A 22,940-nucleotide genomic window follows, 5' to 3' on the forward strand; every position below is an offset into this window, starting at 1 on the left:
ATGCAGACCTAAACTAATATGCAGAGATCTTAAATCAGAATGAGCTTCCTCTTTATCTAGATAAATCTATTAAGAGGCCGGCAGTCAGATGGCTTTCACAAATTTGCAGGGGGGAGAAGGAATAGCAGGAGCAGGGAGACAACTAGTGGACAAAGCAACAACCACATCATATATTACCCATTCCTCCAAGCATTAACATTTTCTTGCAGGGACTAAGTCTAAGAAAACTGGTAGAGCAAAGCAATGGAAGTTGCTGATGTCTAATAAGTAGACATGATTTGTTTATTAACAGGAACAGTTTTTATCCCGGGCAAACTGTAGGAAGTTAAAAATGTCACATGGCGGGTCAGACTTTGGAAAGGTAAAATGCTGACCCAGTGTCAAATGCTCAGTTTGCTTCCTGAAATATTATTAAGACTTCTGTTAAAAATAGGGCTGCGTCTACCACATAAATAAGAGCAAAAAAGAGTTATGGCTCGGTTCCTTGCTATTGTATCAATCCAAAGGTGATGTAAATGTTTGCCCAAATTTACTTGCTGCTGCCAGTCCCATTCTAAATTTCACAAAGATTCTCAGATCCTAGATTAAATCTTGTAGTAAACTATGTTCTAAGCAAACAATTTATTTTTAACAACTTTGATGGGGACTCGGGAAAAATTATTTTCCCACATACAGTTTCTGATAAACAAATATTAACAGTGTTCTGGACATTTTCAATACCAGGACTAAGAAAAGAACAAGAAAAAGTGAAAAGATAATTTTTGAAATAATGCTGGAAACAGGATGTGTTGCCAGATATGCATTAAAGGGAAAATGGATCACAACAGGAAACGTTTCCCTGTGAACAGGTTGCTACAGTTTTCCCATGTCAAGAACTGGCCGAATTCATCTTAGCGTCTGCAAATCTGCTGGCAACCACTATTAATGACTAGGTATTAACAGTTACAGCTAGGCTTGCAACACATCTACTCTAGTATTTAGCACAGTACTGTAATTTTTGAAAGAGAACAAACAAGCAAAGTTTGGGATAGTTCACATGTTAGAAATCTCAAAACTATTAATTTAGTACTAAACATCATATAAATTAATCAACCGCACATCATCTGTTTCTTATATAAAGATTTTAGATCCAAGACTGTAGCAGAAAGAGGAATGCAGGTGATTTCCCCATTATTTACCTATAACAGAGCCATTAAGGAAAAGTGCAACACCAAAGAGGACACCAACGCAGAGAGCAAGAATAAAAGGCCGCCGGCGGCCCCAGCTCAGTGTGCAGCGGTCACTAGCCGAACCTATGAGTGGAGTGAAGATCAGGCCCAGGATGGGGCTAAGGAACCAAGTGAGGCTGTAGTATTGCTCAGGAAGACCTAAAATAAAGACAAAGAGGATTCACAGATTACATGTTGGGCAATGAACATTTTAGACCTAACAGGATTCTCTGTTTATGAAAGGTACAATACATGAACAATACGTTTGTCTCTAGTAGTCACTCTCCTGAATGCACAACTGTATTAGATTCCCTAACTGGCAGAAAACTCACGGGAGTTAGACAAGTTATAGTTTCAATTTAAAACCACATGCAGCATGAAGATTACAGTTAACATATCTGAATGGCTGAAAATAAAAGGTTATAAAATGAGTAGCATTATTTAGGAGTCAGTGGGGAGATGAGACCCTGTAGGGAGAGTAAAATAGAGGAGTCCGTGTTTAGCAGGACAGTTTTTGGACTTTACTTGTACATGGATATATAAAAACAGCGAGCCTTCTGACATTCTTGAAGAATTACCTGTAGGCCACTGCATCTGGTATTTCCCCTTCTTGCAGAATGACTGAGGCAAGTCTGAGAAAAGCAACATTCAGGGCTAATAAAGTTTTTGAAAATTGGACTTAATAAATATCTTAACATGTTAAAATGAAACCAGTGCCCTACTCATTGCTGTGTTTATAATTTTGTACACAAGTGTACTCCAGATAAAATTGAACAATGGATAAAAGCAATTTGCTAGCCCTCAGAATGGATAAATAGGTTGCTCCTCTCTAAAACCAAAACAGGTTTTTTGTTTTGCCTCCCCCAAGAAGAAGATTATTGAGTTGTGTGTTCAGGACTGAGGGGGGAAGTGAAATGGGTTTAATGGGAAAAAGCTAGTGCAGGTGATGAACAACATCTGGAGAAAGACAAGTGAAGAGAAGGAAGGAGACCCAAAAAAAACAAAAACAAAAACAACCACACAAAGGGGAAAAAAGCCTGCTACCCACATTTAGTGTGAGTAATGCTGTCCTGCAGCCTATAGATGTCTGGAGTGCTTCAGAGCAGGTGTTACTCTTATTGAATGTTCAGAAGTGTTTTCCCTCTTTAATACAGCACTACCTCATATACCCTTTTGACACAATTTACAACAAAGCAATATGGGCAAAACAGTTCATTGTTTATTGTCTAAGTAGCACAGAGCCTAAAATGCCAATATTCTAATGCTAAAGAAAAATACTTACAATTCAAAACCATAGGTAGAGATCACAACTGTTTGATCTTTACCACTGAGGTCAAGCTGCACTTCATGTTTTCATCCTGTGGATATTAGTTATCAAGTGGGATGATGACAATAATTCAGAAAAACCCATATGGTAGTTCAGGAAAGTCTAATCTCATTGCTATTTAAAGTACCATCAAATCTTGACTAATATGACAACTTGTTCTATGAGAACTTGGTTTCTCAAGATAGCAGGAAACAGTATGTAAATAAGCTATATAGACCGAATTTAGTTGTTGCTTACTAAAGAAGAGCATTTCATCCTAAAGGCTCTGAATGATGTTCTGAAGCTAACAACCTCTGTGATGGGACCAGCTTTTGCCAACTGTAACATGTTCACAACCACAACTGCTTAGCCCAATATTGGGCTATTAAGTTCATCAGACCGCACTCTGAGCTTAGTCAGGACTTCTGCTACTAGTGGAAAGGCATACAGAAGCTTTCTTCCCAGTGGATGGCGCAGGTACTCTTTAATAGTCCTTTCTTGGTTGGAGCTGAAGACCAGCAGCGTCCTGTTCAACTGACTGGCAGAGATCCACCTCCAACATCCTCCACTAGAAGAGGATCTAGTCTCTCCTTGATGTAGATCCCACTCATAGAGCTTAAGATAGCTTGCAGTTGTGTTCTCCTTCCCTGTTAGCTATGAGATAACTACCATTGGCCTATGGGACAAAGCTCAGAGAGACGTGCCAAGAGAACTACAAATAGATGGGGCTGTGAGACGAAGTGTTCACACCATGGCTCAGGCTACCACCTGCTGGCTCCTGCTTAGCTTTTCTGACAGGCTGATGAAGTCTTGGATATTGGCCGGGGCAGGAAGGCTTTGAGTTGGTGCTCCCTTCTAGGTGTAGCTCAAGATCTTGTGGGACATGTGAAGTTAACTTCTAATTATCCCGGAAAGCTGGGAGGTAAACAGCTTTGATCTTGGCTTTCTGCAATCTCTGCTCAGACTACAGCTCTAGCTTGCACCTATACCAGCCAGCTCCCCTCACTGAGCCTATTCCTGGCAGAGCACTGCACAAAGTCAGCCAGCAGGGGTGCACTCGCACAGGAGTAGGTCTTAGGATACAGTCCTGCCTGAGGGCCAGCCTCTGCTTGCATACTGATTTTATACCAGTGTTCATTCTTTTGGCTTCACTAGTTTACTCCAGTATGACAGCAGAATCAGGCTCTGGATGTTTGTTTAACATGTACCAAGCCAGACCATATAAGATGTTAACACTTATGCCTCATCTACTGCACAGGCTGGAGGAAGTTTAAATGCAGAAACCAGGCTCAGGAGGAGGAAATTCTTCAGCACAACAATGTACTAAGCTCAAAGCCAGACAGGTTTTTAAGTCACTTATGGTTGGATGACTTTTTGCACCCACTACATACCTGCAAGACATAAGAGACGGAAACGCCCAGCACTGTTTACTCCCTAGAAATCCCCTTTCGTCAGGTTAGCCCTGCATCAGTGGTTCACGCCATGTGATGCAGCTTGTTATAACAAGTACTACCTTAAAAGACATCCAGTAATTACAGTTTCATTAACATAACTGGTCTGTGCAGAAGTCACCATGACATGAAACAAGTCAAATGCCACAAACCTTTTCAACATGTGTATGCTGGGAAGAGTTTAAATTTTGAGCTTCAAAACTGGGTAATTTTTGTTTTGGGACATTTATTGACATCTGAGCTCAACTCAGAAAGGCTTAATCTATTTAAGCCAAAGAAGGTGTTGCATGCTAACCATACAGTTTCAAATAAACACATCTGAAGACACCCAAAGCTAGCAAAAGTTTCAATTACTTACATTGACAATATCAATCTATTTGAAGTCAAAGAAATGTACCAGACATGTAGGTACAACAGTACATAAAAATTCAGAGACTTTCCTCTGGTATTACATCCTTCAGTTAAGAGAAAGGAACTTGAAACGGCATTAGCTTGTATATCAATCTTTAATCTGATTTGAACTGATCACTCAGGTACAAAATGAAAACCCACTTTTAAACCTTTTCTGTCAGCTGCAATAGAATTTTCACTTCTCTAAATTCTACAGACGGGGAGTGAATTTGCATTCTTTGAAGCAAGGTTAATGAATTGCAAAGAAATGCAACAGTTCAGTAACCTAAGTGTCACAAGATTTTTTTTTTTAAACTGATTTTATTGCTAGCATTACTTCTTTCTGTTTACTACTTGCAAGGTCAGCTGGTTTCTGGACATTATGTAAATCACAGAATAGTCAAATCAGGCTAAGACAAGTCGCAGTGATGAAAGTTTACAGCAGGGGTCAGCAACCTCTAGCACGCGGCTCGGCAGGGTAAGCACCCTGGCGGGCCGAGCCAGTTTATCTGCTGCATCGGCAGGTTTGGCTGGCCGCGGTTCACTGTCCCAGGCCAATGGGGGTGGCAGGAAGCGACGCAGGCTGAGGGATGTGCTGGCCACGGCTTCCCACCACCCCCATTGGCCTGGGAAAGTGAACCGCGGCCAGTGGGAGCCATGATCGGCCGAACCTGCCGACGCGGTAGATAAACAAACTGGCCCAGCCCACCAGGGTGCTTACCCTGGCGAGCTGCGTGCCAGAGATTGCCAATCCCTGGTTTACAGTCTTAGTTACCAAAAGCTAGGCGCCTAAATCAACATACAAGAGGCACTGAACACTTTAATTTGCAATAGTTTCAAAAGGGGCTCAGTACTTCTGTGGGGAAAAATAAGCCATTTAGACACCTAAAGTAAATATGGTTTGAGATGTCCAACTTTGAAATTTTTCAGCAAACTACTTTTTAGTAGCCAGAATATTCTTCTTTAGAAATGTATTATAAAGGCTTGTGCAAAACTTGAGCCAAAAGAGAAAAAAAATTAAGTACAACGCCTCCTGTTTTTCTGCAGAGCTGTCAAAAGACACCTTGAATGGGTCAGAGGTAACTTTGTAGAGATGCTTCTACAGTGATTTGACCATTGTACATTCATTTAGTGGTCGGAAGAAGGGAAACCTTTCACATCCGAGTATAGGCTGCAGCTACACTTTATCTTGTCTGACTAACACTACCACTCTCTGCCACTGCAGTTCAGCTGTCACATGTGAACCTTGCATTCACCCTGCTGTTTGCAGGTCAGAAGTTTGCAACATACACCTCTTCCCACCAAGTGGACAGAGAAAGGCATGTCTGGCTTCTCCAAGCATTGAAAGTATGCCTACACTGGGAGGGCGCCTCCCAGACTGGACTGACAGGGTGATGTTGGCAGGGCTCACATTAGTGCATTAAAAATAGCAACATGGACTTCGCAGCTTGGGCTCTCAAGCATGCAGAGGGAGGGGATGGGTTTGGGCGCCCGAGCTCCAGCGTCACAGCAACATCCAGACTGATTTTTAGCAAGCTAGTGCAAGTCCCACAAACACAAAAGACTGTTGCCCCAGGCTGCGAGGCTCAATCCCAGGTGTAGTATAGACATAGCTTGCTACTTCAGTGTTCGTAATTGCAACAAGGCTCAGCGGTGAGACTTCAAGACATCCCTCCTAGATGTTCATAAAGCCCAGACTATCTGCATGCCTAAGGGATTTTATTTTTTGAGGAACAGAGTTGGGGAAGGGGGTACTTTCAAAAATAGCATCTTGGTCACTCCAGTAGTACCAGGTTTTGTATAGCAATAGGCATTTTATATTACAGTCAAAAGGCCAAAGACACTTTTGGAGTAGTTCCTGACAAGAGTTTGTTTCTACTTCTATCCTAGCATATGAGTTACTAATAGCAAACCAGTCTGTCACAGTATTTTCATGTGCACACACCCACCCACACATCCACACACTCCCCCACCCACATTAGGAGAAAATAAACAGAGGGAATTTGAAAGGATGAAGCTGAAGTGTCCCAAAATGTTAGGTGCCTCTTACAAAATATGGTTCCTACCCAAGAGATGTCACATTTAGACACTGCAAAGTGAGGATCAAACATCACAGAGGGGGTAAGAAGGGTGAAAACGATATTACAGATCCTTATGAAGGCACATGTGCATCCCCATAGTTCCATTTTTTGCATTCTTCCCTCCCCTTTACAGGCAGGATTTAAATAAGGTGAGAGTGATGGCATGTTGAACATGTCTAGCCATAAAGAGAGAAGATGAGGGAGTACCTTCTTTGTCAGTGCTAAAAACTTAAATCCCCTGCTGTGTTGTGCTGGGGAATATTCATTACCACCATCTAGTGGTAAAAAAGGCAGCCATGTGGTATTTTAAAAGTGAATTTCATTCAGGTGAAATGTGTCAGATTATTAGCCCTGTAGATTCCAGTTCTCTACACTCAGAACAGTTACACCAAAGGAGACGTTTTGACTGAACTTGGAATGAACTAATCTTTTATTGTGTGGTACTCATCTATTCCCATCCAGTCACTGGTCCTTTCACCTGAGTCTCGCTAAGGTGGCAATTTCTGTCAATTGCTCTATTCAGCTGGTAACTGGACTGTAATAAGTTCGTGACTGAGCCTATATGGGCCAAATAAGCTATCAATAAGCATTTTTAGTCTAATGAGGCTTGAACTGGGGAACCTAGAGGTGAAAGCACCTGCATCCTGTTACCAATCCCACGAGCTCTCTGGTGCTGTTCCTTTATTATAATCCTTTTGCCTGCAATTTTCCACTATTGTGTTTGTCCTGTCAGGGAATAGGATCCAAACTTTGTTTTGTGACCATTAACAGTCATGCACTGAGCTAGGCAACACTTGTAATTGTTTTTGATTTTTCTGTTGACCTCTTGAGGGGGGGGGGGGGGGAGTAATTCAAGTACTGTTATTTAGCAGCCAGCGAAAACACACAAATATCGAAGAGGAAAAAAAATACCCTGGATAAACAAGCTCTAGTACTGGCCCCATGAGCTGACATTGTGGAGAAGGTTAGAAGTCCCACACAACTCAATGAAAAATAATTTCTATTAGCAGCTACCACTGCCACTGAGACCCTTGCAACATGGCATTTCCCAGCAAGCTATAAACAAACAGGACACTGGCTTCTAGTAAATAAGTTTTTGTTTTTTCCCCAGACAAAAAAAAAGCCCAACAATAGTGGGACCAGCACGGCTCCTGGTTCACAGGAAATGCTTACTGTGTCACCACTAGTCTGAGGGCTGTATGAGGTCACGAGTTGCATGGAAGAAAGACTAAGTCACATGCAGCAGTTTCTATTCAAAACTTCTTTCTGATAAAGTTCTGGGTGGGGGAGGGTGAATAGTTCTTTGCAAGTATAAAACAAAAAGATCTGACATGGGAATAGGAATTTAGCTTCTGTTTTCCACCTGTCAAGTTATCACCTAGATCAGGGGTCGGCAACCTTTCAGCAGTGGTGTGCCGAGTCTTCATTTATTCACTCTAATTTAAGGTTTCGCATGCCAGTAATACATTTAAACATTTTAAGGTGGTCTCTTTCTATAAGTCTATAATATTTACTTTACATACAATAGTTTAGTTATATAAGGCTTTAAAATGTTTATGAAACTTAATTTAATTTTAAATTAAAATGCTCCCAGATCGGTGGCCAGGACCCAGGCAGTGTGAGTGCCACTGAAAATCAGCTTGCGTGCCGTCTTCGGCACACGTGCCATAGGTTGCCTACCCCTGACCTAGAGACTCGCTTGTATTCTTGACAAACCAAAAATCAGAACCAAAGAGAAACAGACAAGTATATGTGCACATAACAAAAAGCCATTGTGTTTTGCAAATACTATGCGTTCTGCACTACTGTCCCTTAATTAAAACACTGAATTTTGCTCAATATTGGTAACAATCCTTTACCTAGTTAAGTTTTCCAGATCACGTGTTACAGATCTTGTATTTTGTTATTGTAACAAACAGTACTAGGACAAGATCAATAAATATTTGCCATAATCTCACCACAAAAATATTTTTCAAGAGCCTGTAAATAAACATAAAACCCCCAGTGTCTGCACATATTCTCATTAGAAGAGAATTTTATAGAGCAGTGTCAGCTTTGTTAATTTCTTCCTCTTTCAGGGGGCTTGTATAAAGAATGGGGCTTCTGAGAGAAGAATGCCCTTTTAAATAAAGGTTTTTATATTCCTTCCCTTTGAATTAGGCAAATATTTTTAATGCTAAGTTGCCACTCATTCATTACTTCCCCAAAGAAAGTGGGAACACAGAGGCTGCCAGAAGATTGCATGCTAACCCTGGTGAGCATTATTTTCCCTATGAACCTTTATCAGAAACATTAAACAGACTATACCTCTCTACTCTTCAGACGAAGCTTCCTTGTAACATTCCTGCAAATCAGATGGTTCAATCTCAGAAGATTGAGGGCTCAAAATAGACTGACCTAGCAGGTTCCCTTCACTTGGCGTAGTCATCTCCCATGGTCTGCTACTCCTGATGTCCTCAGGGGAGGGATGCAGTCCTGTTCCCACCTCTCGTGGAAACTTCAGAGGTTGTCTTCCCCATTATTCACCCCAGATTCCTATCTTGCCCATAAATGATTCTTTCCATTCCTCTCTAAGTCTCCTATCGAGGATGTTCTCTTAACCCTCACCCCCAATGACAGTCCCACTTATCTGATTCATTCTGCGTTACTCTACTGGCATGTCCCACAATGGATTCTCCCTTCTCTCCATGAAGGGAGCTGCTCCATGTCTGAAAAATCACTTTGGTCTGTGAACATGACATCACTACTAGCAGCAAGAGGACTGGCTTGGAGCCAGGCAGAGGGCATAACATTCTTCAGGCAGCCTACCACCCGTTCTACTCAGAGATCACAACTGAGGTGAGGCTGACTGGTCTATAGTTCCCCACATTCTCATTCTTTTTTAAAAAATGGGCACCATATTTGCCTTTTTCCAATCATCCGGGACCTTCCCCAAGTGCCATGAGTTTTCAAAGATGGCCTATGACTCTGCAGTCACATCAGCCAACTCCCTCAGCACCCTCTGATGCATTAGATCCGGACCCATGGACTTGTGCATGTCCAGCCCCCAATCAGCAAAGACTCTGAAATCTGTAGCTCTGACAGTAATAATCAGTTTGCATCCTGGTGCCTTATGAGCTGAAAAAGACTAGAAATTAAATTTAATTCAACCCTCTAGCTTGTTAAACCAGTAGTGATTGACAAGTGCCTTTCGACCTTTCAGCAAGAGGATCTAAAGAACATTAACTCCAGATACAAAACACTTTAAACAAGAATCCCTGAAAGCTGACAGACCTCCCCCTCATCTGAGAGCTGTAGGTTGTATGCTCCATGAAAATACAAGTTACACCTAACCAGCCTCTCAAGATTAAGTGCATAACCTAGGCCTAACTATTCCCAGAAGGCACAGGAGACTGCCTGTTACGGGTAGTTCAGAAAAGCTACAGATACACAAGAACTTAAAGGTCACATACAAAAGTACAAGGAATATGCAGTGCACATTGGTTTATAACTGCTAGGCTGCACCTATGTTTAGGTGAATGCAGCAGTCAGTAAGTTACTTTTCTGCACTGTAATCTTCCTCTCTCTCTCTCGTAAGGGATGGAATTAAAATGCATAAGCTGTGCATGATGCCCCACTTATACTCCACATGCGTTATGTAAGACTGCAGTATTTAGCCATTCTGTCTCACTGCAAGATTAGACAATTACAATGACATGTGTTGCCTGCAGATATGCAGCATCCCAGTTTACCCAAAGCTCAATAGTGTTTGTCACTATTTCATATTTAGAAACAGGAGTGTTTCAGTTAAGGACATAATTTAGTTTGTCTAGTTTATAATTTAAAAGCTTACAATACTGCCCAATAATATGAACTCTTATTTACAAGATATCTTTTTTGCTGCATTGATTAACATATTGTCTCTGAATAGGATTATACACTTTTCATTGGAGAAAATTTTAAAGTCAAGTCATTGCTGCAATACAGCTACCTTTTTGCATTACGGACTTTAAACTGTATGCAACTAGAAATACTAAATTTGCTTGAGAAGTCAAATTAGATCATCAGTGAAGAACAGGAGCCAATGATTGCTCGTCAGGTTAGAAAGTTTAGGAAACTAGTGCAGACCACTGAGGGGACTGCTTGCAGCTTTTAGGTGTGACAAAGCCTCTCCAATATGATTCTGAATGGTCTTTAGAATATGAGTAGGCACCACCTGGGATCTTCAGTTACACGAAGTATTAATTTTTTAGTTAGGTATAACAACATTCTCTCACATTTACAGAGTGTCTTCCTTTCCAAAGAATCCCCAAATTTGTAAACTGCACACAGGGCCAGGGCGCGCTAGGCGGCCCGCAGCGGGGGCGGGGCGGATTTGCGGCGGGGGGCTCGGTGGCATGCCGCCCGGCGCATGGCAGGTCCGCCGGAACACCGGAGCGGGCGGAGCGGGACTGCCGCAGGCGCATCCGGCGGCTCCCAGCGGCTCGGTTGAGCTCCGAGCTCCCCGCAGCGGCTCGCGGTCCGCTGCGGGCGGGCTCCCTCCGGCATGCCATGCATGCGCTGCGGCGCGGAGCGGAACCGAGGGAGGGGGGAGGGGACCCCGGGAAACGGGAAGGCGGCGCGGCGCGCTGCTTGGGGGGGGGCCGCCATAGAGCCGCCCCTGACTGCACACAACAGAATAACTTTAACACTAACGCAGACATTGTTTGAATGGATGGCAACAACCCAGCATAGAAGTGGGGGTAGAGTGAAGGGGATATTTTGGCCAAGGACATCAGGGGAAAACTAATCCTATGAAGACATCTCACTGCAGGGCAATTATGATCCCCTGCCCCCGACAGACCCATGCACAAAGCCAGGACAAATCTGACTGTTTTGGGAGGGTTAGGACAAACAAGATTCCAATCTCAACATGACATACAACTACTTGCTGCCTGCCAAGCAAGCTACTCGCCTGCACTTAGTCTTGGATACGCTGATCAGATACACAAGATACATTACCCGAGGCTGAAGAGGCAGAGCAAGCAGACTGAGGGTAGCTCTACACTTAAAGCGGCAATGGCACAGCTGCATCGGTGCTGCTGCACTGCTTTATTGAAGATGCTACTAGGCAGATGGAGAACTTTTCACGGGGCACCATAGTTAGGTGGTAGCTGTGTTGATGGGAGATGCTTTCCTGTAGGTAGTGCTATGTCGACACCAGGTGGTTAGGTCAGTATAATTACATCGCTCAGGGGTGTGAAAAATTCACACCCCCCAAGTGACAGTTATACCAGTATTTTGTAGCACAGACCTGGCCTGTGTGGAGCCTAAGGCAAGAGTTTAGCAAAGACACAGGTAGGCATGTTATTTATTCCTTTTGTTACTTCATATTTACAAGAAAACAGGAAGACCAGTCTTTATTTTCAACCTCGGGTTGTATGCATTGGAGAGACTAGGAATCTGGGACACAAATGCCAGATCACATCAGCAGCCAGTCTCTGAAGGAGTGACATACAAAAACACACCCACGCTTTTTGGGGGGTTGAAAATCCTATTTAGAATCCTGGCTGAACAATTGTAAAATGCCACTTTCTTACTGAACGTAGCGCTGTTTTAGCCCAGGATATTAGAGAAAGACAAGGTGGGCGAGGTAATCGCTCTAGTTCTGTAGGAACTCGAAAGCTTCTCTCTCTCTCTCACATATACCAACAGCAGTTGGTCCAATAAAAGATATTACCTCACCCCAACTTGTCTCTGACCTTTTTACTGAGTATCTTTTTCCTTGGTGTATTTAGAGTACTGTTTGTTTTAGAGCCAACATAGCTAAGAAGGAGTGAGACCGGTTTTTCTTAGGTATCACCAGAATTGTTTACTAAATTTAAACTGGTCACACTTGTGCAATCTCACTGAAGGCCATGGCACTGCACAGGTATTATAAAAGCCATTATGAGTTTGAGATGTAGCTAACGGCCTAATTTAGAATTTTTGTTATTGGTGAAGACAAATGAGAAGGAAGAACCCAGCTGGAAACTCAGCCCAGAATAAATCTGAAAGGCTGGCAGCTAGAAAAATGTTTTCATCTGCAAGATGAGCAAGTTTGATATGGAATCAGTGAAATTCATGGGGAACTTCAGTGTCACAGTTCAGGATTAGCTGCACCTTTGAGCTGGTTTCCAGTTTCACCAAGTACACCCTTTCAGATTTCAGGCCCCTCATCTGCTCCTGTCCTGGAGTGGGATCCCACAATTCTCCCACTCTAATCAAGTAGCCCCTGAGGCCACCAGCTGTGTTGCTCAGCAGTCCCAATGGGGTTCAACAGCCAGAAAACTCTTTTGGGAACTGTGACCAGTAGGTGAACAGAGTGAACCAAACCAGATTTTTAAAATAAAGTACACTATACGTTCTATAGTAGGAACAAAGCATTAAAAAAACTACACAAAAAACTCCCCACCTTTTCTTTTGTTAAGTCTACACACACACGCCCATCTTTCCCCATGCAGTCCCTGTCTCTTCCACCTTGTGTTTCAAGGGCATAATTTTTAATCCATTCCAGAGATCTTGGACTAGAATCACCCCACCTTTTTTCCTAGCTTGATGCAATGAGTGACCATAGAGGGATTAAAGGCTGAGTTGATTCTGGATGGATTCAAACCCTCAACCTACCAAACAGCCATTGCTACCGTAATATACATTTACGAGGACTTTGTGAATTGTCATCATGCTGCAGCAACAACCTCCTCTTTCTTAAAGGCTTTAGGAAGTACTATTGGGCTGTTTATAATAGGGATAAACACACTGCCATTGGCCCAATCATTTTCTGTCTCAATTGTGCTATCAGGATGTTCTACTGATGAAAGACACCAAACAAAAAACCTCATTTCTAAATTTGCTATTTAATTTGGGGGGGGGGGGCACGCAGGGGAGTGGATTTAGACATTCCAGATGCATCAATCCTTTTAGCCCACTATTCAATATGGATTTAAAAAAGGAAAATTCTAAAATAATGTATACTAAGCTCCTAAAAAAGTACATCTTTCTATGCCGTTGCCTTTATTGCAGTTAACACCCCATATCGCTACATCGAGGGGTGCACAAATCCTATTGCTTTTCCTATTATCTTAGACAAATGAACTGAGTTTTAGTTTGGATGCATGGTTTAATACTTAGACAATTGCTCCAGGAAAGCACTACAGTACATTGGTTGTTAATTGAAATGTCATATGAATGGACTGCTATATGCACTAATGGTGGTAAAAGGGCCATCATGTGTAGCATTTAAATTCAACAGATAAATAGCTTTTGTGTTTGTCTTTTGCAAACAGTTCTCCCTCTCTAAAGCTACCAAGCATATTCAGCAACAGTCCCCCAGCTGCCTTCTTGCCCTTGGGAGGTAGAATCCATGTTAAAGCAAAGGAAGGAGGCTGATTAAAGAGGCAGAGTTCAAACCAAAAAATGAAAGTCTTGTAAGGCAGTTTTGGAAAGTTTGAAGGAGGATGTGACAGGCAGTATGAGAGCAACACTAAGCCAACTGAAATATATTCCAAGAACCGTCTTTCCGAAGAATATAGATAGAACTAAGTTTCTAAAAAACAAACATTTCAGCAGTATCAGAGGAGTAGCGGTGTTAGTCTGGATCTGTAAAGAGCGACAGAGTCCTGTGGCACCTTATAGACTAACAGACGTATTGGAGCATAACCTCTGTGGGTGAACACTCACTTCATCAGACGCATCTTCGTCTAATGAAGTGGGTATTCACCCACAAAAGCTTATGCTCCAATACATCTGTTAGTTTATAAAGGTGCCACGGGACACTGTCGCTTATTTCAGAAGTAGTGCAATTTACTAGGAAAAAGTCAGTTTTCCCCGTTAACCTGTTTTTGGTTGTCAATGGAGAAAGTTGAGCAATATTTTGTGTTAGTTAACTTGTATATTTCACTAAGATAGGTTACTTTCAAGATGGATGTTTTTTGGCCACATTCTGCCAATAATTAAGATCTACAATTTGGCATAAGGCATAAATGTGGCAAAATGCCTAATTCTGCAACCCTTAAATGAGTAATCCTTATCTGCATGAGTCCCATCTTATTTAGTCACTAAGCCTACTCACCTAAGTAAGGAAATCAAGAGGGGAGCTAGTTTCCTAAAGTTAGAAGTGCATTAAAAAAGTGCTGAAGTTTTAAAAGTGTATTAAAACTCAGGACAGTCCCAGCCAAACTGGAGGTGTTGCAGGTGTGTTTATTGTACTATACACTATTTGCCATTGAACACTTTTTTTTGCATTTGTTTTATACTGATCTCTTTAATTTCAGATGGACAGTAATGTTACCATCATCTTTTCCCAATTTTTGGAAGTCAGTATAAGTCAAGCAAGCTATGCATACCTTCATACTGGGAAGGCCTCGGCATTAAGCCATCTATTCTCTGCTTTGTGGCAACAGAATTGCAGAAAACTTTGTTCAAACTGCATTTTACTAAGTGTGCTTATCCTGATAAACAAAAAAGGAAAGAACAGCCAACACTTGGGAGAATAAACTGACTCTGCAACTGAACTTTGGGGTACATCTACACTACGGGATTATTCTGAATTTACATAAACCGGTTTAGCAAAACAGATTGTATAAAATCGATTGCGCGCGGCCACACTAAACACATTAAATTGGTGGTGTGCGTCCACGGTCCGAGGCTAGCATTGATTTCTGGAGCGTTGCACTGTGGGTAGCTATCCCATAGTTCCCGCAGCCTCCCCCGCCCCTTGGAATTTCTGGGTTGAGATCCCAGTGCCTGATGGGGCAAAAATCATTGTCGCGGGTGGTTCTGGGTACAGCCTCACCCCTCCTTCCCCGAAAGCAGCAGACAACCGTTTCGTGCCTTTTTTGCTTGGTGAACTGTGCAGACGCCATAGCACAGCAAGCATGGACCCTGCTCAGCTCAATACCGCAATCGTGGATGTTTTAAACACCTCGTGCACCCTCATGCAGTATATGGTAAACCAGGACCTTCAAACCGAGGCGAGGAGGCGGAGGATAAGGCAGCGCAGCGATGACAGTGAAGAGGACGTAGACACAGAATTCTCTCAAACCGCGGGCCCCTGCGCTTTGGAGATCCTGATGGCATTCAATGGATAGAATCTGCCCCATTACCGATTTTGGGCCTGGGAAACAAGCACTGACTGGTGGGACCGCATTGTGTTGCAGGTGTGGGACGATACCCAGTGGCTGCGAAACTTTCGCATGCGTAAGGGCACTTTCATGGAACTTTGTGACTTGCTTGCCCCTGCCCTGAAATGCCATAATACTAAGATGAGAGCAGCCCTCACAGTAGAGAGGCGAGTGGCGATAGCGCTGTGGAAGCTTGCAACGCCAGACAGCTACCGGTCAGTCGGGAATCAATTTGGAGTTGGAAAATCTACTGTGGGGGCTGCTGTGATGCAAGTAGCCAAAGCAATCACTAAGCTGCTGCTACGAAAGGTTGTGACTCTGGGAAACGTGCAGACCATAGTGGATGGCTTTGCTACACTGGGATTCCCTAACTGTGGGGGGGCGATAGATGGAACCCATATTCTTATCTTGGCACCGGAGCGCCAGGGCACCCAGTACATAAACCGGAAGGGGTACTTTTCAATGGTGCTGCAAGCACTGGTGGATCACAAGGGACGTTTCACAAACATCCACGTGGGATGGCCAGGGAGGGTTCATGACGCTCGCGTATTCAGAAGCACTACTCTGTTTAAACGGCTGCAGCAAGGGAATTACTTCCCAGACCAGAAAACAGTTGGGGATGTTGAAATGCCTGTCGTTATCCTGGGGGACCCAGCCTACCCCTTGATGCCATGGCTCATGAAGCCATACACAGGCAGCCTGGACAGTGGTCAGGATCTGTTCAATTACAGGCTGAGCAAGTGCAGAATGGTGATGGAATGTGCATTTGGCCATTTAAAGGTGCGCTGGCGCACATTACTGACTCGCGCAGACCTCAGCCAAACCAATGTCCCCTATGTTATTGCTGCTTGCTGTATTCTCCACAATCTCTGTGAGAGTAAGGGGGAGACCTTTATGGCGTGGTGGGAGGCTGAGGCAAATCACCTGGCCGCTGATTACGCACAGCCAGACACCAGGGAGATTAGAAGAGCACACCAGGAAGCGGTGTGCATCAGAGAAGCTTTGAAAACGAGCTTCATCAATGGCCAGGGTACAGTGTGACTGCTGTGTTTGTTGATGAACACCCACCCCCCCTTCATTGACTCATTCCCTGTAAGCAACTCACCCTCCCCCTTCGAGTACAGCTTACTTATGCAAATAAAGTCAATTCATGATTTTTAAATGAGAGTCTTTATTAATTCATTATAAAAAGAGGGAGAGAAGTAAGGGTGTGGTTTGGGAGGAGGATAGGAGGGATGGAGAAGGCCATTAAAAAAATTTCACAGTAACGACAGCCTTCTGGTTGGGCTGTCCACAGGGGTGGAGTGGGCAGGTGCACAGAGCCTCCCCCCACGTGTTCTTACACGTCTGGGTGAGGAGGATGTGGAATATGGTGAGGGTTGAGGGTGGTTATACAGGGGCTGCAGCAGCACTCTGTGATCCTGCTGCCGTTCCTGAAGCTCCACCAGAGGCCGGAGCATGTCAGTTTGATCACGCAGCAGCCCCAGAGTTGCATCCCGCCACCGCTGATCTTCCTGCCGCCACCGCCGATTTTCCTGCCGGTCTTCCTGCCGCCACCTCTCATCTCGGGTGTCCCTCCTGTCCTCACGTTCACTGGCATCTTTCCTGTAATTTGATACCACGTCCTTCCACTCATTCAGATGAGCTCTTTCATTGCGTGTACCTTCCATAATATCCAAGAACATTTCATTTCACGTCTTCTTTTTCCTCCGCCTTATCTGTGCTAGCCTTTGGGATGGAGGAGGGACACTTGAAAAATTTGCAGCTGCATGAGGGAGAGAAATATTTAAAAAGATACATTTTACAGAACAATGGTTATACTCTTTCACAGTGAACAGCACTATTCACCTTACATAGCACATGTGATTTCCCTACAAGGTCACATTTTTCATCTTAATACTGAGTGCCTGCAGCTCTGGAGTTACAGATCTCACAGACACAGGTCCGGGCATCAGAATTCAGCTTGCATGCTGCCATGGTAAGCCACTGTCTTTCGGCTTCTGTAGTGATTTACCCCTCCCCCCAACGCATGGCTAATACCACGCTAGTTCCCTGCTAATCAACACCCTTCCCACCCCCCCACCCACTGCGTGGCTGGTAGCTTGGGGAAGATCCCCGCTGACCAAACACAAAAAAGATCAGCATTTCACTCCTCTCCTCCCCTCCCCCTGCTTGGCTACGTGCAGGCAAGGATTTTTTTAAGCTGCTGCAGTCCACGAACCCAGTAGGAAAATGGCCATCCCCCTTACTTAAATTCCTGATTTTTAACCAGGTTATCCTGAACGATATCACTTTGCTGAGGATAACACAGTGAGATAAAGAATGGATGCTTCTTGAATGCCAGCAATCACCGGGACCATACGCTACTATGCTTTGCCATGCAATGATACCTGATTACTTGCTACATGCATGGCGTGGTAAAGTGTCCTACCATGGTGGGCGGAACAAGGCTGCCTTGCCCAGAAACCTTCTGCAAAGGCTTCTGGAGTACCTACAGGAGCGCTTCATCAAGATGTCCCTGGAGGATTTCTTCTCAATCCCCGGACATGTTAACAAACTTTTCTAAGTAACTATACTGTCTGCGAATGCATCCCAAGTCCTCAGGGCAAATCAATCATTAAAAAACGCTTGCTTAAAAAACAATGTTTGCTATTTGCAAAGGTACACTCACCAGAGGTCCCTTCCATGGCGTCGTTGTCTGGGATAGTTGCTTGGGAGGGCTAGGAGAAGGGTAATTCCGTCAGGGTGAGAAAAAGCTCCTGGCTGCTGGGGCTCACGGAGTGCTGTGTGCTCTCTGCTAGGTCGTCCTCCTCTTCTTCATCTTCCCCGTCTGCATAATCCTCAGACATGACAGAGATTACAACCCCCACCTTGGAATCCACGGTCAGGGGTGGGGTACTTGTGGCGCAGCCCCCTAAAATTGCATGCAGCTCAGCATAGAAGCGGCATGTTTTTCGACCTGCCCCGGACCTTCCGTTTGCTTCTTTGGTTTTCTGGTAGGCTTGTCTGAGCTCCTTAACTTTCACTCTGCACTGCACTGAGTCCCTGCTGTGGCCTTTATCCGTCATAGCCTTAGAAATTCTTTCAAATACTTTTTCATTTCGTCTTTTGGAACGCAGTTCTGTTAGCACTGAATCCTCTCCCCATATACCGATCAGATCCAGTACCTCCCGTGCAGTCCATGCTGGGGCTCTTTTTCAATTCTCAAGAGACTGCATTGTTACCTGTGCAGATGAGCTGTGCGTGGTCACCTGTGCTGATGAGCTCTCCACGCTGGGGAAGCAGGAAATGAATTTCAAAAGTTCGCAGGGCTTTTCCTGTCTACCTGGCCAGTGCATCAGAGTTCAGAATGCTGTCCAGAGCCGTCACAGTAGGATACCGCCCGGAGGCCAATACCGCCGATTTGCGGCCACACTAACCCTATTCCAGTATGTTAATCCCGATATTAGCGCTACTCCTCTCGTCGGGGAGGAGTACAGAAACCGATTTAAAGAGCCATTAAAATCGATATAAGGTGCCTCCTAGTGTGGACGGGTGTGGCGTTAAATCGGTTTTACGCTCCTAAAACCGGTTTAAATGCCTAGTGCAGACCAGGCCTTAGTGACCAAAGAAATCTTAACTCTTCAGCTACTGGATGGAGTCAAAGAAAATAAGCAGTGCTGTAACCAAGACAGCTAAATGGTCTACGGGACCTAGTACTGTACAATTCTGTTATGTACCAAAGTTCAATGCAAGACAAAAGGAAATCTATTTGAGACTCAGATTGAGGCACTTTAAATGGAGTATTCTCAAATTTTGTCCAATCTTCAGAGTACAATACAAGTGTAATTATATTTTAGTCACACCATGAGACCCATGTAAGACAGAGCAGATATGCTTGTCATTACTATTCCTTGCCAAAAATGTCTGGCTATGCATGACTGTCCAAATGAGGAACTGCTATGCATGACTTTCCAAATGAGGAAACAAAACAGAGAACGCCACAATCCATCTAGTGCAATTAACTTTTGTCCATCATAAACAATCTGATTTCTGCATAGCAAAGGCATTTTGTACTGTTACCTTAAAGCAGTGGCTCAAACTTTTTTTTTTTAAACTTTCACATAGCAAACCTTTGAGTGTGACACCCCCCCTCCCCCCCCCAATATATTTAACACCATTATAAATGCTGGAGCAGAGCAGGGTTGGGGTAGAGGTTGACAGCTTGCAACCCCCTGAGGGGTCCCCACCCTCAGTTTGAGATTCCCCCCATCTTAAAGCCTAGAGCTGTGTTATAAATAGAATTAGAACTCTAAAGTAACAAAAAATGGGGGAACTGTTTTCTGCACCTCCAATTAGTAAGTGGAAATACATTTTGCTATTATATGTAACTGGCTCAGAAAAGGCTCAAACTGAAAAACACTGGAGCCAGTTAAAGGGACACAGAAGAGAACAAGATAAAAGGAGATGCAGGTGAAATCAACCTTGACAATTCTTCTGTAACATTAAAACAAATAGTGAGGATTTGGCATTCTGGCAGCAAACATGCTGCTGGTATCAGAAACTGGATCACTGGGTTGCAGTCCTATTTTTCCAACCATATTAAGCATCTGCAAGAAAACAGCCCTCTCAGGCTGAGAGCTGTTCATTCAAGTGACCCCAAGTCAGTTTCTTCAAAAACAAACATTTAGGATTCCAAAAAGGTACATAGGAAGCAGAAGGATGAACGCAATAGAAGTTTATATGCAGCTGGTCTCACCTAAACTTCACCAAAACTTGCAAGGAAAGGGTAAACTCCACTTAGCCCAGCCATCTCCATCTCTGGGCTGCAGAGGCCATCCTCCTGCAGTTCTTTGCCCCACTCATCCGTCAGCTGCTGCCCTCTCATCTCCCCCTCCCCCCCGGGGTAAAAGATGTAGTGTTCTTTTGATATTAGGCTCTGGCCTTGGAAAAATAAGCCTGTTAACTGACTGGAGACAGGCAGGTAGGCATGTTCCAATTAATAGCTTGCTCATTGTTCTCTTAAAGACCCTCAGTATTGTTCCTGGAGATATCTTCTCTTTGTCAGTGTTTCCTTTCCTGTTTGTTTCTCCCTACCAGCCTCCTTTGTTTTAACTCCAAGCAGTGGAGCAGAATATTTCATGCAGGTAAACAGAGGTACATAAAGTATTCATCCCCCCCCCCAAGTCTTTGTATTTTTTCCACCTTCTAGTAACTAAGCATTGCACAAAATCTCACATGATACAGAGCAAACACATGCAACTCCAGAGTTCATCTGCAGCTTTCACGTGATAGTTGTGCACACTATTGTAGCACTGCACTGTGACACAGGCAGATCTGTCTGGGTGGACCAGGTCCCAGATTACTCCAAACGTTTCCCTTTCTTTAGCTTCTGAAGCAAGGAGACCTAACAGGTGAGACAAAATGGATCATCTTCCTCCGGATACAGAGTCTGGGGTCTCCATCTCTCTGTGCTGGACACTGCTTGTGGCTGGCATCAGCCAGTGACTGACTTCTCTACCTGCCCAATATTTTCTCTCCCTTACCCCCTGTGAGCTAGGGCACATTTGATTGTTTTGCCTCTACCACATGGCTGAGCCAGAGTTCTTTCTCCTCTACCCTGCAGAGATTAACCTTTTTCCTCCTGCTCCAAGCTCATACCCAGTAGCCAAACCTCTCCCACAACACACACTATCTATCCAAGACCAATGTATATTTGGGCATGGGCATTAGGGTTGCCAACCCCGCAGGATTGTCCTGGAGTCTCCAGGAATTAAAGATATTTCTGGATGTTTCATCACGACATAATGTCTAACCAGAATTGGCAACCCTAAATTGGGCAGGCTGCCCGGGCCTGCAATGAGTCTCCCTAGCATGTCTATGTCTACTTCTGAAACTACCCCTCTCTGACCCAGCCCCCACTGCTGGCCCGGTTTCATACTACCACTGACAGAAGAATAGAAATCACCACTAACAAAATAAAACTTGCTTGAAAGTCTTCCTCTTCATCCACAAAGAGATGAAGACACAGTGGTTGGGCAATAATTTTTCTTAAGTCAGCTTCTTAACTGCTAACTAATTGCATTTGGCATAGAAGAGCGTATGGAATAGACACGCTTTAGCAGTTTGCTCTTTAAGATCTTATGTACAAGTAAAAGGTCATGTCACATACATGTCCTAGACCTGATGAGGCTTCTTGTACAGCCCATGAGATTTAGCTCTCCAACTAGATTCTTCAACTCTCAGAGAGCAGAGTGCATTCTCATGTGCAAATATAATGAAAAAATTACAACACAAAATAATTACCGTAATCTGTTTCCTGATCAAGATTTTCAAATCCATCTAGGGGATTCAGGTAAGTTTCATCAATCATAGTGGGAAATATGCCTACACTCCTGCACTGCTTGAAATTCAGCCTCCATTTAAAAAATACTTTAAAGATTTATTTGAGTTTAAGAACATGAAGCCAGCTCAAGTCCTCATATTACCTTGAGTTGAAAGTTAGATCCACAGTAAGAACACAACTAATTTGATCCTTGGCAGTATGCACAGGAACATCTTAATTTTGTGAGACACCTCCGGGGGCATGAATTATTCAATTAAAAAAAAGTGATGGGTGGGGATGTTTCAAGATGTTATTAACATTTGCCGCAGGTGCACTGTTTACAGTATTATACGTTCACCACCTGAGACATGTATTAATGGAACATCATATCCTTTAGGTTCTTGTGCTATAGATGAAATTAATGGCTATATGCTTAAATCTATTTTAGAGGTTTTATTCAGTTAAAAGGAGTCTTTCCACTCTGGACTCCCCACCTTACCAAAGATCTTGAAGAAAAATTTAAGTTTAAAATACAAATATTTTTATGCTAGCTCCCAAATCTCTATTTTGCATATAGAATTTTTACTCAGGACAGTAATAAGAGCCTAACTCCCCATCTCTATTTGAAGAAAAAAAGGCATTAAGGAGCCCAGGTTACCATGAGCAGCTGATGGACTGGAGAGGTGGGGAGCAGGCCAAAGCCATAACTTGAAGCCATCTTTCTGAAGTCTGTGCACCTATTATTCAAAGCACACTAAAGGCAACAGAAAGATGCCCATTGATTTCAATGGGCTTTGGCTCAGGCCCAAGAACTTCAAATGGCTCTTAGTAAGGAAGGGAAAACCATGTTGTCATTATCACTGATTTCAAAATTAGATTTGAGACAGGGATGGCCTTTTCATGCATGACGACTGCACTATTTCTCCAACCACAAGCTTGTACTATTGCCCAGTGCATCATTTTAATTTGAACAGTTTTGCCTGCACCTGGGCTATAAGATCATTTGAGCAGGGATCACAGATCCTTAGGTTTGTGAAGTACCCAGTATCTCATCATGCCTAAGTTGGACAGACTGACCAGA

At 43.6% G+C, this 22,940-nt stretch overlaps 1 protein-coding gene across 6 annotated transcripts in view; it reads right to left on the reverse strand.

Moving 5' to 3' along the window:
- SLC45A4 (solute carrier family 45 member 4) overlaps positions 1-22,940 on the reverse strand; it is a 111,561-nt gene that overhangs the window by 12,791 nt on the left and 75,830 nt on the right. For 4 of the 6 annotated variants that reach the window (XM_039524000.1, XM_039524002.1, XM_039524001.1 and 1 more), the window contains one exon: positions 1,179-1,367. The exons of 1 other annotated variant lie outside the window; for it this stretch is intronic. In XM_039524000.1, the coding sequence (XP_039379934.1) occupies positions 1,179-1,367 (189 nt within the window). The remainder of the gene's footprint in view (positions 1-1,178; positions 1,368-22,940) is intronic. One more of the 6 variants, XM_039524003.1, reaches the window with a different exon arrangement.

The sequence above is a fragment of the Mauremys reevesii genome, linkage group 2 (genome assembly GCF_016161935.1).
Source record: "Mauremys reevesii isolate NIE-2019 linkage group 2, ASM1616193v1, whole genome shotgun sequence".
NCBI classification, from domain to species: Eukaryota; Metazoa; Chordata; order Testudines; family Geoemydidae; genus Mauremys; species Mauremys reevesii.